The following is a 17,006-nucleotide window of genomic DNA, read 5'->3' as shown; positions in this document are numbered from 1 at the left end:
TAGTGTGAGATAGCCCAAGCCTTCCCATGGTGGTGCTTACGGTTCACCTAATGATCTAGCAGGTGGTTCCCAAACTCCTTTCCTAGTGGTGTCACTGGAGTATTTGAAATCAGTCAATACCACCAGAGACAGGAACTGAAGGCAGTGCTCCAGGCCCCTCATGGGCCTGGATGGGAAGAGGATGAGTTTAGGCAAGGTCTTTGAAAGGAAAGACCCCGTGATAATCAAGTGCCAAACATATCTGAAGCAGGAACGGTGAATTCAGAACAGTTAGAGTAGTCCTGGAGCTTCTTGGAGATGGAAACGTGGAGGGAGAATGACCCTAATAGGGTAAGATTTGTCGTCAGCGCCCTGACCTGTAGCACTGCTGGGTCAGCCTGGTTTCAGAGACCCAGTCAGGAGCTCTCTGTTCTGCCACCTGCCCACTCAACTTAGAGGGCCAGCTCCAACTGCCCATGGCATCCCAGCCCACAAGGGTGGTGCTGCCTGAAGGAAACGAGCAGTACTCCGGAAAAAGTGCTCTGAAACCTCAGCTGTGCGTATCCTGGCGGTGGGGAGTCATCAAAGCCTGTTTACTGGGGCTATTTTTAGCATTTAAAAAAAATTTCCTTGTGCTTCCCAGGCTGAATATGCTGTCCTTCAGCAGAGTACCTAGGAAGCAACTAACCAAGACCCAATATGATTAAAAGACCTAGTAAGGGCCTTGTTGTACACCTACTGTGAGCTGGTTCCTCACTTTATTCTGCGCCAACAATTTATTCCCAGTTGTTTTCTAACTTTACAGTGATTGGTCTTTGTGTTACTGTCAGTCTGTGGAGTCCTTGAGGGATAGGATTGATCTGACTCTTTCAGTATCCCTGGTTCTCCATATGACAGGACTAGGCTCATAGTAGGTGGCACTTGGGAGCACATTACTTTACTTGGTGCAGTGCAGACACAGTGCAAGTTTAATGTGCCATGAAAGAGCACATCTTTTCCTATGTCCAGAATTGAGTCTGATCTTTATAATACATCAGAGAAGACTGGTTTCCACAGGGAAAAAGGTAAAGGCCTCTTCAGCAGGCATGTGACATTTGCCTCCTGACCCTTTAGGAAGGATCTGCCTCTGAGCCCCAGGCTGGGAGCAACCAAGCCAGATTCCTTTAGAAGCTCCCAGGAGGATAAGCAGGTGCTAGGAGAGCAAATAGTTCCACTAAAGGAAGAGACCCCGCCTGAGTCCTGCTGGCCCAGGGTCCCTGGGGGCAACCTGCTGGCTTCCTGACCCTTTAGCCATTGTGACTTCAGTTCCAAGATGTTCTATTTCCTCTCGTGGCCCCAGAGAACCTTTCCCTCCTTCCCTCTGAAGGCCAGGCCAGTGAACCCACTGCCATTATCCACTTTCGCCACCTCCTGGAAGCAAGCGTGATGGACAAGATGGAAACCCATCTGCTGCTGTATTGGACCTGTTAAAAACAGGAAATTTTAAGCAGAACTATTTCCTCTAGGCCTGGTTAACCCAAATAGGTTATCTTGGGCTCACTCCAGATTTTGAAGTCAGTGTTACCACTGAGATCAAAGAAATTGAGGAGAAAATATCTTCTCAGTAGGCCACAAGGCCAGCCTCAGCTTTTCTGGAGAAGCTGACCACATATCTGGTGTGATTTAAATGGTGCTGAAAACTTTCCTCACCTGTTCCACCAAATTAAGAATCTCCAACCTAAATTAGGCACTTTTTTCCTGCACTGGGGTCACTCACAGGACCTGGATTTGAGACAGTGGTCTTCAGTGGGTGGTCCCAAGAGCAGAGGCTTTGGCATCACCTGAAAACATGGTGATAAAGCATATTTCCAGTCCCAGGCAGGGACTTGCTGAAGGCTGATGCAGGAACTCTAGGCTGGGCCCCTCCAGGGGTAAGGGGCAGTCTTGGAGGGCCACACTTCCAAGGGCCTCTGATTAATTTTTCAACAAGAGGTTCTACATTTTTACCTTGCGCCTGTGCCCACAAATTACATAGTGGCTCTTAGCTAAGAAATCTTTATTTCAGTCAGCCCCTCCCCACAAGTGGCCCTAATGCATGCACTAACTTAGTTCACTATCTCTCCTAAGACCCCTTTAAAACATGGGCATTACCAGAACATTACATCACACAAGCTGATCATCATCAATCCAGCTGACTAGCTAGCTGGTAAAGAACAGATAACTCAGAGGAGTCTATAAGTAAGGACCAGGTGTTAGTGTGAGTAGTGGAAAGCTATAGACACCTCAACAAGGCTTTGGAGAGAAGGAACTTAATGGTGTCCTGAGGTTTTGGTGAATAGGGTTCTGGTGAAAAGGTCACCAGAAGGCTGTTCTGCACAACTCTTGGCCTTGAAGACCAAACTGTCACTTCATGAGCCCTGTTCTGTTCCCTGTAGAAATGGTAGCAGTGGAACTCTGGCACATTGTCTGGTCCTGTGTTATGACAGATGTCTGCCCCAGTGTAACCACTGAAGCCCTCTTGGGGGACTATCTCCTAGTCTAGATATTCCCTATGAACTTACATTTAAGGGTATGAAGAGAATGCGAGGTAAATTCAGTGTCACTACAAAAAGTCCCTTGATGTTTCATGCCTAGCACTGCTAGTGTCTCAATCCAAGTGGCCTGTAAATCAAATTGCATTTTATACTCTAGAAGAGTAGCCATTTGAAAGACTTTAGTTTAATGAATATTAACTATGTAAGTGAAAAGGTCCTTCCAAAATTACTTGCTTCGTAGCTCAGGAGAGGCATACTTGGACTGTTGATTGTACTGGATGAATATGGAGTTTTAAAATACATATATGTTTACAGTAAAATAATCAACTAGGAGAATTGGGTTTGGAAGAAAGTCTGCCATCTGAGGATAACAAAGCCTAGGGCATGCAAAGGTCTTGTATCTGGGTCAAGAATTGAGTCGACATTTTGCAAATAAGAGAGGCTTACTTAATAGATGAGAGTACTCAGATAGTTTGGGGCAGATGTTTGCTCAGGCTGCCCCAAGCAACTAGCTCTTCAGCCCTAAAGCAGGGCCCTCCTGACTGATTTGCTCCTCTAAAATTCAGTTGCTCCAAACCACTGCATGGTTTTGTCATATTAATCTCCCCTAAAGCAGTGCTTTGAGATGTATGTCTTCTCTGCTTCTTTGGTTGGAAGGTGAGGCACCTCCAAGACAACAGGCCTATCTCATCTCTGACATTGGAACATAGATCCTCCTTTTCATAAAGTCTGCCTGTGTGTTTTCCAGGATCTACCCAAGCCTCTCTAGCCTGGAAAGCCCTTCTCTTTTCAATCTCTCACCCAAAAGAGTGAAATCTCTCTCTTTTTAAAAAAAATTTTATTGTCAAACTGATGTACAGAGAGGTTACAGTTTAATACGTTAGGCATTGGATACATTTCTTGTACTGTTTGTTACCTCCTCCCTGAGTCCCCCCTCTCCCTTCCCCCTTTCCCTTTCCCCCTCATGAGTTGTTCAGTTCATTTACACCAAACAGTTTTGCAAGTATTGCTTTTGTAGTCGTTTGTCTTTTTACCCTGTCTCCCGATTTTGGTGTTCCTTTTCAGTTTCTTAGTTCTAATACCAGTATACATGGTTTCCAATGTACTCAGATAAGATACAGAGATAGTGCAGGTACACCACAGGAAGGGGATACAAGAAGATCATCAATAATAGAAGCTACAGTTACACATAGCACGTTAAAAGTAGTTAAAACAGTGACATAACAATTGTTTCCATAATATGGAGTTCATTTCACTTAGCATCATCTTATGTATTCATAAGGGTATAGTTATTGGGCTCTTGTGATCCTCTGCTGTGACTTGCCTGAACCTGTGGAAATCTCTCTTTTTTTTCAGGAGTCTTCTCAAACCCTCTTCTTTGAAACCTTTGTCTCTCATCACCACAAAGAATACTTTCTTGGGCTGGGAATATGGCCTAGTGGCAAGAGCACTTGCCTCCTACACATGAAGCTCTCGGTTCGATTCCCCAGCACCACATATATGGAAAACGGCCAGAAGGGGCGCTGTGGCTCAGGTGGCAGAGTGCTAGCCTTGAGTGGGAAGAAGCCAGGGACAGTGCTCAGGCCCTGAGTCCAAGGCCCAGGACTGGCCAAAAAAAAAAAAAAAAAAAGAATACTTTCTTCTCCTCTAACTCCTAGAGCACTTAGGCCTCTTGTTGAGTGCCCAGCTCTCACGCCCTTGAATTGTTGGTGTTGGTTTTAACTTTGCATCTCTGTGTGTTATGTATTCCCAATCTAGATTTTGAGAAATCTGAGGAGAGTGACTGTCTTGGAGCAAATGAAAGAAAGAATTCATAATTTTGTATACTGTTTGAAGCATTTCTTTGGTTCTTATTTAATTTTTGTGCTTCAAAGTGATGGAAGGTATTCTTCTCACTTTGCTGATAAGGAAACTGATACTCAAAGAGGTTGTTACTTCCCAAAGGTCATAACCAAATGTAGGTAGACCTCTGAGTAGAAACCATATTTGACTCCAAATGGTTGAATATGATGGCTTCTGCCTCTGGCACAGCATGCTAGCTTTCTAGCAACTGGGCAAATGACTTTCCCATTCTAAGCCTCACTTGAAATAGTTACCACTTAGTCATTATGAAGACTCTCTAGAATTTTGTGCAGTGTTGTGTTTACATGTAGCAATTACTACGGTATATACTAGCATTTAAAAGTTCTGTTCCTGCCACTATTAGGACTACTGTATCTATGACTATAGGACTACAGCTGTCATTGCTGGTACCCCAGAAAATGTTGTCACTGCAACCTCAAATCCTGTGTCATGGTGCTTGTCTAATACCCATTGCTTAGGCAGATGGTCGATATCTGAACAGCTGGCAGTGTGCATTTACAGAAGAGCACACCAATGCCCTCAACCATCCTGGGCAGACATCAATGCTGCTAGTCACATATGTCTTTACACCACATTCATGCAAACCACCCAATCCCTCTCTCTTTCCAGTTTGCTCTGAAAATGAGTCTGAAGCTGAGGCTGACCAGCAGATGGATAATTTGTACCTTAAAGCCTTGGAGGGTTTCATTGCCGTGGTGACCCAAGATGGTGATATGATCTTCCTATCAGAAAACATCAGCAAATTCATGGGACTCACTCAGGTGAACTATTCTATTCCTCTTCAAAAAGGGAAAATATAACAAACAGAAGGGTCAGGGAATAGAGAAAATAATAAAGGCAGGATGATGAAGATAAGTAGTATAAAATATAGGTATACATGTACATAAGTATCATACAACCCATTATTTTTTAAATAATTAAAAAAACATTGGGGGAGGGCTGGGAATATGGCCTAGTGGCAAGAGTGCTTGCCTCCTACACATGAAGCTCTCAGTTTGATTCCCCAGCACCACATATATGGAAAATGGCCAGAAGGGGCGCTGTGGCTCAGGTGGCAGAGTGCTAGCCTTGAGCGGGAAGAAGCCAGGGACAGTGCTCAGGCCCTGAGTCCAAGGACTGGCCAAAAATAAATAAATAAATAAATAAATAAATAAATAAATAAATAAAAACATTGGGGGAAGCTTCATGAGAAGTTGTAAGAACAATAGACCATTTAGAAACTTTTCTATACTTAAAAATTAGTTGACATTTTAAACAAAGGGAGACAGTATTTACATTTGGGGATAGAAATTAGTAGAAAGTTCTGGTCAGTGTCTTTTCACTTCTTCCTGCACGTGCCCATTTAACATTCATGGTCCTCAGGCCATGCGTCAAGTATACACACATACTCCCACTCCTTGAAATTGAGTTTGCCACTGCTGCTGGCCCTCCTGATTGACAATTTTCTCTCTGGACTAGATTAACAAAACAACCCCTGTGAATCAAGTCCCTATCACCATCAATAGCCCTCTACTACATTTCTATTTTTGTGGTTCTAACACTGGCCTGGACTTATGAGAAGTTACCTGATTTGTTCTGTCTCTAATACTAGAAGGTAGTTCAGCTTCCTCTTGGAGCCTTTCACTGCAGTGTTAGAAATAATGAAGGCTAACCTTGTTTTTGAAACAGGTAGAGCTAACAGGACATAGCATCTTTGATTTCACTCATCCCTGTGACCATGAGGAGATCCGTGAGAACCTGACTCTCAAAAATGGTAAAGTACTTTACTTTGTTTACTTCCCTCTTTTCCTACCTCGAAAGGATCTGCCTTCCCTTTATCTACAAGCACATGAGAGGTAGTTCATGAATACAGTGATGCAGAAACAAACAAAAACTGGCATTGGTAGGGACGTGAAGCCTGGGATGAGGGTGATGAGACGGCAGGCACTAAAAGGATCCAGAACTCAGAAATGGCTTCTGTGGGCCCCATGTGATGCCTGATGTCATACTACTGGGGCATGCCATCAGGTCAAGATGCCATCTCTAGGAAGTTTCATCACCTGAGACCAGGCAACTCTGCCAAGTGACACCACCCAAACCAATAACCTCATCATCTGTGACCAAGTGCCCAAGGGAGCTGCTGCATTTGCCCATTTCTGTGTAACAGGGCTTATGCAATCCTTTGATTCTGTCTCATGTTTTTGTGGGTGCTGTGGGCAGGGATCTTGCTCCATGTGATGTCAGTTGGGATGCAGTCATCTGGGGTTGGACTAGCTGAAATTATCAAGGTGAATCACCCACACATCTGGGGCCTGTGACTGAGAAGTGGGGTAGCTATCTCCTTTGGTGTCTCTCCATGGAATCTCGAAATACCCTCTCCATATAGAGCCTCCAGCCTAGCCATCTTTGGTGGCAGCTCAAGGCTCCCAAAGTGCAAGAGCAGAAGCTGTCAGGAACTTCATGGGGTACTGTATTACTTTCTGCCTCATTTTGTTGGCTAAAGCAAGCAAGGTTCAGGCAATCCTTAATGCAGGGTGGAAGGCACCTGCCTGAGACCTGGCTAATTGCAACCACCAATAAGACTAACAATGCTACAGCAGCCATAGGATGGATCTGGGCCTCTGATGATGAGACAGAGGGTAGGTAGATGTTGATGGAGAAGAGATTTTTTGAGAGAGGTAGTGCTCCAGATCTTACCTGTGGGAATATCCACTCAATGCTGGTGGGTGGAGAAAACCCACCCATGCAGAAGGCTGTAACTGGGGACATTCAATAAAAGGCATGAATGAGGATGTTGTCAAGAGGGCTGAAACTTTGCTGTAAGGCAAAATGAGCATCACTCCCTAGTCTGAACAGACCTTGCCCTCATTTAGAGATACTTTCTAATGTCTCTCATCTTTCACTGTCATGGATTTTATGGGATATATGTTCATTCAAACTGAGTAACAGAAGCAGTGGTACAAAGCGTTTAGGTTTTACCTTTTGTTACTATCCGTGCTGAAAAAGCATAGTCTCAGTTTGATTCTGTTACCTGAACCAAGTACCCCACCCTACCACTACTCCTGGCCTCTCCTCCAATCCCTCCCTCTGCCCTCCAAAAATAAGGGCCTCAGCCACCTGGCTCTTAGAGTCCACAGGCTGAGGAGCACCCTTTGGCTGTGTCTGTGATGCCCCATAGCACTGAGAAAGTCTGTGTTCTGTAGAATGGCTGGTTCTAGGGGAAAGGGCTAACAGACCTTTGGAACTACTTTCGAAAACCAGTGTTTCTTCTTTCTTCTGTCCTCCAAAAATTTACTGGTCCTTGTGTTCTTGGTCTCAGTTTAACCACTGACGATAGTCTCAGTTTTACTCTGTAACCCAAACCAAGTAACCTACTTCTGCATTCCTTGGAGTCTTTCTTTTAACATCAATAGCATTAGACTAGGCAAGGTCTAGCACCTTCTAGCTTTCAAGTGCTGTGACACACAGGCAAATGTCCTCTACTTATCCAAGCAGAACTTTAGATCTTTTGTTACAGTCAAGCTCAGTGAGTCAGTAGATCCTCATTAAAGATGCCAGCCTATGGGTGGACTCGTGATCTAGAAGCAAAGGATTGGTTCCTAAAGGAAGATAAGGCCGTGAGGTAGATTATAGAAGGCTTTGAAGGCCAGGGAGAGGTCCTTGAACTTTATCTCACAGATGATGGGGAACTATTCAAAGTTTTTGATTTATGTATGGAAAGAATGACCAAATTTTAGAATGAGAAGAATCCATAGGTTAAGTTAAGGGCCCACAATAACAACCCAAACAGCTACAAAGGAGTCTCTCCAGTCTCCTCAACCCTAATTTCTGGGGGCCCCAAAATACAAGTATATTTCTTTGTAATGCCAACCCTACCTGTGAAAATTAAAATTGTAAGAAGCATAATTAAGTGTGGGAGAGATGGTTTTATCATAATGAAGAAATATTCTCTCCTTATAACAACTGCCAGGTGCCGGTAGTTCATGCCTGTAATCCTAGCTACTCAAAGGCTGAGATGTGAGGATCATGATTTGAACGCAGCCTGACAAGGAAGTCCAAGAAACTCTTCTATCCAATTAGTCACCAAAAAGCTGAGGTAGAGTTGTGGTTCAAGTGGTAGAGTGCCAACCGTGAGCAAAAAAGCTCAGGCTCTGAGTTCAAGCCCCAGGAATGGCAAAAACAAAAACAAAAAGCCACCATTCATTCCAAGTATTCCAAATAAATCAAGCTGTTCTGGAGGTTTAGGTAAAGTGGCTTGTGGCTTTTCCTGGATTGAGAAGGATGACCATTGGAAGTAAGGATATAAGGTCATCATGTGATACTGGTACTAGTAAGGGGGCAGGAATAGATGTTGGAAGGCCCAAGAGTAGATGGTAGTGTAGGCAAAATTTAGACACAGACAAGAGGGACTTAGCTGGCATGGTGTTTATTACTGTTTTATAAAAAGTAGAAAATGTATCTTGTTAGTATTAGTCATTTATTTAATTCTGGTCAAGAAAGGAGCTGATCTACATTGTGCTCATCTGCCAAGCACACCTGCTCACCCAATCCCAGGAAAGTTATACAAAATTTCTGATTAAATTTAATGGCACATTAGAAGAAATATAATAGCACATTGTCTTTAGTGTAGTAATTGTGGGTTAGAAAGAGAATGCCAGCTTCCTGGGAGAAGGGTTATAAAGAAAGCTAGGTGTCGGTGGCTCACACCTCTAATTCCAGCTACTCACGTGGTTCAAAGCCAGCCCAGGCAAGAAAGTCTGTGAGACTCGTATCTCCAATTAACCACCAGAAACCAGAAGTAGCACTGTGACTCAAGTGGTAGAGTGCTAGCCTTTGTAGAGTTCAAGCCCCATGACTGACAAAAAAAAAAAAAAAAGAAGGAAAGAAAGGTTATAAAGAAAAGACAGAGTGCTTCTGAGGACAATTCAAAGCTTATACCCCTGCAGTAACTGGCTTCTCCTAGATCAAACCCTGGACTTCCTGCTAGAGGACCCTGTGCCTTCTGGACCCAGAGGAAGTTTCTAAAACTGTGGCCATATGTCACTCATTTCCTCGCTGCTTTCAGTGACTGAAGCCCGTGCCTGGGTACAGGGGGATACCAAACCCTATAAGCAGCTCCTACCTTCCAGAAGTTCACGTTCCAGATTAGGAGACAAGCTAGAAATGAGAAACCATTAGCCCATGGGCCACAGTGAAGCTCAACCTTAACTGAAGGCTGCAGAGCCTACAAGTATAAACAGTGGGGAAACAGAAAAAGTAAGTTGCATGGAAATGATCAGGCTAGGCCTTTGTTGTGAATGTAAATATGAAATTAATTTGACTGGTCTTCACACCCTTACCTATTCAGGCTCTGGTTTTGGAAAGAAAAACAAAGATATGTCCACTGACCGGGACTTCTTCATGAGGATGAAGTGCACAGTCACCAACAGAGGACGAACTGTCAATCTCAAGTCAGCCACCTGGAAGGTAGGAGAACTTCTGGCTTGGGTGAGAGTCCCAGGTTGGGCAGGAGGAATGCCTAAAGCCCTGCTCCTTGCCCTGCAGCTCTTTCAGCCCCCTGTCTGGCCTCTGACCCCACAGGTCTTACACTGCACAGGTCAGGTGAAAGTCTACAACAACTGTCCTCCTCACAATAGCCTCTGTGGCTACAAGGAGCCTCTGCATTCCTGTCTCATCATCATGTGTGAGCCAATCCAACACCCATCGCATATGGACATCCCCTTGGACAGCAAGACCTTCCTAAGCCGCCATAGCATGGACATGAAATTCACCTATTGTGATGACAGGTGGGGATGCAAGTATTCAGCATCTGTGCTATGAGCAGGGGTGTGTGTGTGTGTGTGTGTGTGTGTGTGTGTGTGTGTGTGTGTGTGTGTGTGTGTGTGTGTGTATGTAATGGGGTGGGACTAGAGCATGAGTATTGAAAGTTTGTGTGCTTGATTCATGTCTCATTCTACCAGTTCTCAAAGGTCTTTACCATAATAGTTAATGATGTCTCAGTGGTGCAGCTCCAGTCTGTCTGTAGAGCTGTTCTGCTATGTGACTGTTGTCGTCATAGTGGTGTGTGCATATTTCTCTAGTTATGTCTCAAGGCTCCTGAGAAAATTTCCAGGATGTTCCCTGCTTCCGATGACAAGGGCCAAGAGACTTCTAGAGTTCTGGCCTAAATACTGACATATGGTTAGACTGGCTTCTCCTGGTTCTCTTCCATGACTGACTGAGCTTTTCCCTCCATTTTCCCCCTGCTATGAGCATCTGCATTCTGACCATGGTTAAAAGGTTTTGAAGCCTTTCAGAAGAAGGGAGCTCATTCAGACTCCACACTCCAACTCCAGGAACACTGGAAATTCACTTTGGACACAATAGTGGGACAGTGCAGCCTAGGTTCAGATCCAGTGGTGCAATAGTGCAGATGTATAGTGTTAATTTTTGTTCCCGTCTTTACTGACATTGTCAAGAGACCACCTAAGACCACACAGTCATCTGTGCAGGTATGTCATCTCTAGCTCCTCGTTCAAGTTGAAGGCTAACATGGTAGAGAAGAGGCTGGGGTTGTCATTGAGTGTCTAAACCACCTGACAGTTCCTAACCCGCACATGCTTGTCCCTGGGACTATGAACCAGGAGGAGGAGGACAGTGAGGACAGTTATGAGGGGCAATGGCCAGCACCAGGGAGGGAAGGAGAGCCTGAAAGAACTGACAAGTGACCTTGGAAGAGGCCCCTCTGGAGTGAATGCCATTTATACCTTGCTGAGTAGTGTACCCCAAAAGTGTCCTTAAGGACAGCTCACCCATTCTGATCCTACCTTTCTTCAGTATCCAAAGTCAACTCTGTAGCACCCCTACCCCTGTGCCACTCCCCTCTAAAATGGATATGTTCTCAGCCTCCTTCACAGAATCATTCATGATCATGGCTGTCTACTTGCAAAAGCACAAGGCAGCAGCACATGGGAGGATTATTGTTAGTGTTACTTGTTGTTACTGTTGCTGTTGTTACTTTTGTCCTTGACCACTCTGAGGCAAAATATTCCACAAACCCAATGAGACAAGCATTTCTGTCATCTTGGTGCCTGACAGACGGAGAAAAGACCACTAGCAAGAAACTGCCTTGTGGTCCCTATCAGCCGGAAACCCTTGAGCCCTAGGACAAGAGCTCCTGCCCAGCCTTCCCCAAACCCACCACATCTTTCTGTTTCCCTGCTTTCTGGGCAGGCATAATTCTGCACTTCTGATTCTAGACTAACCTGGCATTAGCTAGGGGTACTTAGAATTAGCTACCACTTGTGGCACAATTTCAGGACTTTCATAAAAGCATTGTGAAGCATTTCTGTCCCCCATTTTCAACCATAGCATAGCCAAAACTTCAGGCTCTATTAAGTACTGGGTAATTTTATAAGTTGATAAAAGGGTCTACAATCTCATGGGGAGAGGAAGTCATGAATGAAGGCTTTTGTCCTGGAACTTTGACAATTGTCAAAATGGCTGTCACCATCATGATGATAACCCAAAGATGGTGGTGATGACCAAGGGGAGAGAGGAATCCTTGTTCTTGTCAAGGTGCAGTCCTTGTGTCCAGGTGAAGTCGATGTGCTGAGATGACTTGGGAAGTTGCAGCACACGATCCACATGTCACTGGCTTTGACAGGAAGTGGTGCTAAGGACACCCTGGCTATGTAGCCTGAGAGTAGCTGCTAGTGTTGTGAGTGATGGACGCTAGATTCGACCCCTGTGGATGAGACAGCCATCATGGGACTCCACCACACAAGGAAAGCCCTGTTATCCTTGGAAAATGACAGCAAAAAGGACAATTTTGATCATTGTTTTTAAAATCCCTAAGGTTTTAATTTTTATAAAAGTGAAGGAAAAACTACCCTTGGAAATCATAATTCAGTGTCAGTCTGTTTCCTTATTGTCTTGGTTTGAATGAGTTTTAGGTAATTATCGAAAAGCACTAAGATGTGGCTAGAAGAAAGGGGAGAGCAGATGAAACTGAACATCTAGAAGTGGTTGAAGAGGAAATGGACACAGACAGGTAGATAAGACTAGCAGCCAAGTATATAATACTGGTGTAACAGACCTGTGGCTCACAGCATAGAGGGAGATATTGCTTATGGCTTTTGTGGGTCACGCTGCATTTTCAGCAAATAACCTAATTATATGACCCCTACTAGAATTCAGTGATGCTGTAGAGATGGATGTGAAGACACATAAACACACAGAATGCTGTGCCACACAGAAGTTGTGCTTAACCAATTAGCAGATTAGTGAACAAGGACACTGACACAGCTTAGACATTTATGAAGTGACTATTTTAAGTCCTTAATCCCTAAGGGTTATTTCTCAATTGCTTTGATGAGGATTTGGGTGTGTGGGTTTGGTTTGGGTTGTTTTCTGTTGTTGTTGTTGTTTGCTTTTTTGTAGGTTTATTTTCATTCTTTGTATTGGGAGTCTAGACACACACACATGCACACACACACACACATTTAGTATACTGTTCTTAATAGCTTTCTGAGATAAATGTTTCAAAACTAGTAGCTACATGGGAAAGCTAATGAGAAGTGGAGTCAATAGGACTTCCCATTTTAATCAGAGAATTCATTTGGTTTAATGCTGTCCAACACAAGACAGACTACCATTTCTATAAGTAGGGATTCTTTTCCAAAAGTAGTCAGAAACAATATGAAGCAACTCAGGCAATAGAATCTACAAAATCACTTTTGAGGCAATTTGATTCATAAAGATAAAATCAAAGGAAGGGAGGGAGGGAAGGAAGGACAGAGGGATGGGGAAGAGGACAAAAACAAGAAATAAGAGAGATTTTCAGATTCTATATAATCAATGAATCTGAAACAGCCTATTCTAATACATCTAAAATTAAGTAGATAGTTTAAAAATAATTGTCTTCCCTTTAATAAAGGGCCAGAGCATTATTTAAGGCCCTCTATTAATTGTTTGAGTCATTATGTTTTTAAAAGTCTATAACAATTTATATGTTAGTTACATTTGTGTATACATGTTAGGTAGCCTTTCTCTGAAATACTTAGGATTAAAAGTATGTCAAATTTCCAAGGATGTTTGGTTTTTAAAATACTCACTCAACCAGATCCTTCTCTGAGCACTGCTATCCTAAAACTCTAAAATCCCAAGTACTCTGAAATCTGAAACTTTTTGAATACAACATTGGCATATTCTGGCATGTTCAAATCTGTTTATAATTGACTGCTATAGCTTCTGAACAGGGGAGAAAAGTTGGGGAGCTATGTTAAAGAAAAGAACATATAATTGATGATCTTCTGTACTTATGACGCAAATGTAGGTATAATATTCTGTTTCCTAAAATACTAAGTAGCCAGTTCACGCACTGTTGTTTATTGAGCCACTGGTTAACTAATACTCCCATGCCAAATACAATGATATCAAAGAAGTAAAGAGAGGGTTGTTGATCTCCAAGAGTTTAGATTCTGAGACACAAGCAGCTTAATGAAACTATAGTGAATGATACAAGACAGAATATTCCATTCACATGAAAGGAAAACAAAAATTGTTCCCAAGAAGTTCAACTTTAAAATGGGTGGTTCTTAAATTCATGTGGAGGTGCCATCTAGTGACAAATGAGAGTAGCTGACAGACATGAAGCCATCAAGGAGATTGGAACAATGTCTAACTTACTTGTACCACCACTTGACTTTGTGACTTCTATGAGTCTTTTTGTATCTTAGAAATAAATTATAAAATAAAATTGTATGAATGAGGCATCATGGGGAGAAGAGAAATCAGTATCAAAATTACAGTCGAAATTTAAAATTAAGTCAGGTGATGGTGGCTTACACCTATAATTCTAGCTACTCAAGAAGTTGAGATCTGAGAGTCAAGGTTCAAAGTGAGTCCAGGCAAGAAAGTCTGTGAGACTCTTATTTCCAATTAAATTACAGAAAAAGTTGGAAGTGGCACTGTGACTCAAGTGATAAAGCCCTAGCCTTTGGGTAATAAGGAGTAAAGGAGCTCAAGGACAGCACCCAGGCCCAAAAGTTCAAACTTCAGGACGGGCCAGAAAAAAAAATAGAATTAATAAAGAAGATAATTTAATCTTTGCAGATAAAAAACTTAAGGACAACTGTCTTTTGCCAATGAATTGAACAAACTTAGGATGTAATAAGAAAACAGTATTTGCAGGTCAGCAAGTTAAGATCGCTGAATTCCAAATTCTTCACATAAAACATATGTTAAATTCATTTTATTCAAAGATGCTGAGAATAGTAAAGATGGTCAAAGGCAAGGCCATAAAGAGATTATCAATGAAGAAAATTACAGAGATGTGAAAGTTGTGAAACATACATATATCAACATAGCCAGAAGGTATTTTGAAGTCTAAGAATAAACCAGACTGATTTCCGACAAATAAATAGTAAAATACTGTATTCTTTCATTGACTATTAAGTAAATTTTTTAAGTTATTTTTGCTTCTTTTCAGAGGAGGGATGCCATCTTTAATTTTCTAATTTTTCAGGGAGACAGAAATACGTATATTTTCTTTTTATAGAGAACCTATTCTAAATATTTTTGCTGACCTATACATTAGCCCTTTTCTATACAGCCTAATTAAGAGAAAATATAGTGTTTCTTTACAACCCAGAATAAGGGGGAACTTTAATGTGCTGATCACTTCCTTCTACTCAGCTGGCAATGTTCTGGAAATCACCCCAAGAATATTTGAGTATTTGGGAAATGCCCATATGTTATCTTGTCTTGTCTGCACTGCTCAAACATTTCTCTGCAAAATTTTTTGCTGTGTCCTTTCTCTTTGGAGCTTATTTCAAACTTTAATATACCTCACAATTCAAAAACTTACTTTCTATATGATCTGCTTCATCCTTAATATAACTCAAGGCACATTGGCTTTTACTGGGTTTGGATAATGAAGGACAGAGTTAGTTGAAAAGGTTTCCAATACTGGGTCATATTTGCAGAAAATCCAAGACATAAGACTATATTTAAAATTAACAACACCTGAATAAAATACACTAAAAACAAATAGGCATTGTAGTCTGAGTTTAGGAATACTCTGTATAGTATTATTTAAGGAAATGCAGAATCAAAAACTTATTAGAATGTTTAGGAACCAGTATTTTTGACTCAAGACTTGCCAGAAGGGTGGAAGGAGAGAGAAGACTTTAATACAAATTTTACTTTTTAGGAAACAAGTAAGTGCTAACAAACTTTTTAAAGCTTGAATTCTTGCTAAGATCTGAGGATCTAGGTCCAAAGCCAGTCTGGGGAAAGAAAGTCCATGAGACTTTGCTCCAATTAATCATCAAAAAGCTGAAAGTGGAGCTGTGGCCTTAAATTTTAAAAAGCTTAAGGACAGAACCCAAGTCCTGAGTTTCAGCCCCAGGACCAACCAGCACACAACCAAAACAAAACAGACAAACAAACCTTGCATCCCTGCCCCCTCATAGATAATTTAAGTGTTCTTTAGGCATCTTACTTACATGATTCATTTACTTAGCAAATACTTTACTCTTATAGAGAATAGAGGTAGAATCTGCAGTCAGACATGTCCTGAAGAGGGTAGCGTATGAAGCTACACTACCACACACTTGTGGGCAGCCCTGGTGGTCTCAGGCTGGGAAGAAGAACAAACCATTACAGGAATGGGATTGCGCTTTCCTGCCTCTTGAAGGGACAGCCTTTAACTATAGATAGTGGTTTTTGAACAGACATCCTACCCATTAAAGAGCAATTAAGGGCAAATGAGTAACTATTCACATTTCACAAGCACATCTCCCTCAAGTCCAAAGCCAGAGGCCTGGCCTACATACTTGCTTGGGAAAACACTAACTTCAGAACTGAACAAACTTTCTCCCCACTAGGTTTTCTTCTTTCTCTTTTCCTTCAACATCTACTTCCTTGTAGCTGCCTCTAGATCTTTTCTCACTTTGTCTGTGACCTACTACTTTTTCTACTGCATTCTCATAGGATATCCTCTGTTGTCCTCCCTTTGGAAATGGGGTAAGTTAGGTCCTTTAACAACATTTTTCTCTCTCCTTTAAAGCAGAAGAGTCCTACTAAATTGACCTTTAAGTTTATAGGCTGCTCTAACTGATTATTTTCCCATTGAGTCAAGGGTTCTTAATTAGGAAGAAGGAAAGAAATGGTTCCCCCCACACACACTCCCCACCCCTTCCCCTAGTGGAGGAAGCAGAGGCAACTCTTATCATCTCTGCTTGCTGGTCCAGAGCCTAGGGAAGGGAGTGGGAAAGGCTCCATGTGCTGTAGTAGTTGACCCTATAAACAAGCATGGTTCATTACCCTCCCTGACGGCGTCGGCATGCCTGCAGATGGAGGCCAATGACCATTAGCTTTAAGATGGGGTTTCCTGGCTTTGTGAAGTTTGACAACTCAAATGTTCTTCAATTGTGTTTGGGTTATGTGTATTTCCCAGTTTTTATGGTAGTCTGTTTAAAGGAATGAAGGAGACATTAAATATTTATATTAGTTGACAAGATAAATGAAAGCTGCTAGTGGGAAGATATCTAGCAATTCCAAAATCTGTGTTTGTTTGTCCACTTCCAAAACATGTCTATTGTGTGCCTTTGAACGGATGATACATTAATTAGATTAAAGAAACATCTTATTATGAGGCTGATTATAATATTTACTTGTAACATTTTT

At 42.3% G+C, this 17,006-nt stretch overlaps 1 protein-coding gene across 1 annotated transcript in view; it reads left to right on the top strand.

The window, feature by feature from the left end:
* The window catches only part of Epas1 (endothelial PAS domain protein 1), a 91,644-nt gene that overhangs the window by 54,997 nt on the left and 19,641 nt on the right, over positions 1 to 17,006 (top strand). Inside the window, 4 exon segments of the mRNA XM_048352996.1 lie at positions 4,965 to 5,116; positions 6,024 to 6,108; positions 9,682 to 9,800; positions 9,915 to 10,120. Coding sequence (XP_048208953.1) covers positions 4,965 to 5,116; positions 6,024 to 6,108; positions 9,682 to 9,800; positions 9,915 to 10,120 — 562 coding nt within the window.

The sequence above is a fragment of the Perognathus longimembris genome, chromosome 8 (genome assembly GCF_023159225.1).
Source record: "Perognathus longimembris pacificus isolate PPM17 chromosome 8, ASM2315922v1, whole genome shotgun sequence".
In the NCBI taxonomy this organism is placed as follows: domain Eukaryota; kingdom Metazoa; phylum Chordata; class Mammalia; order Rodentia; family Heteromyidae; genus Perognathus; species Perognathus longimembris.
The sequence above is the reverse complement of the archived record's forward strand: the minus strand, read 5'-3'. Positions and strand labels throughout refer to the sequence as shown.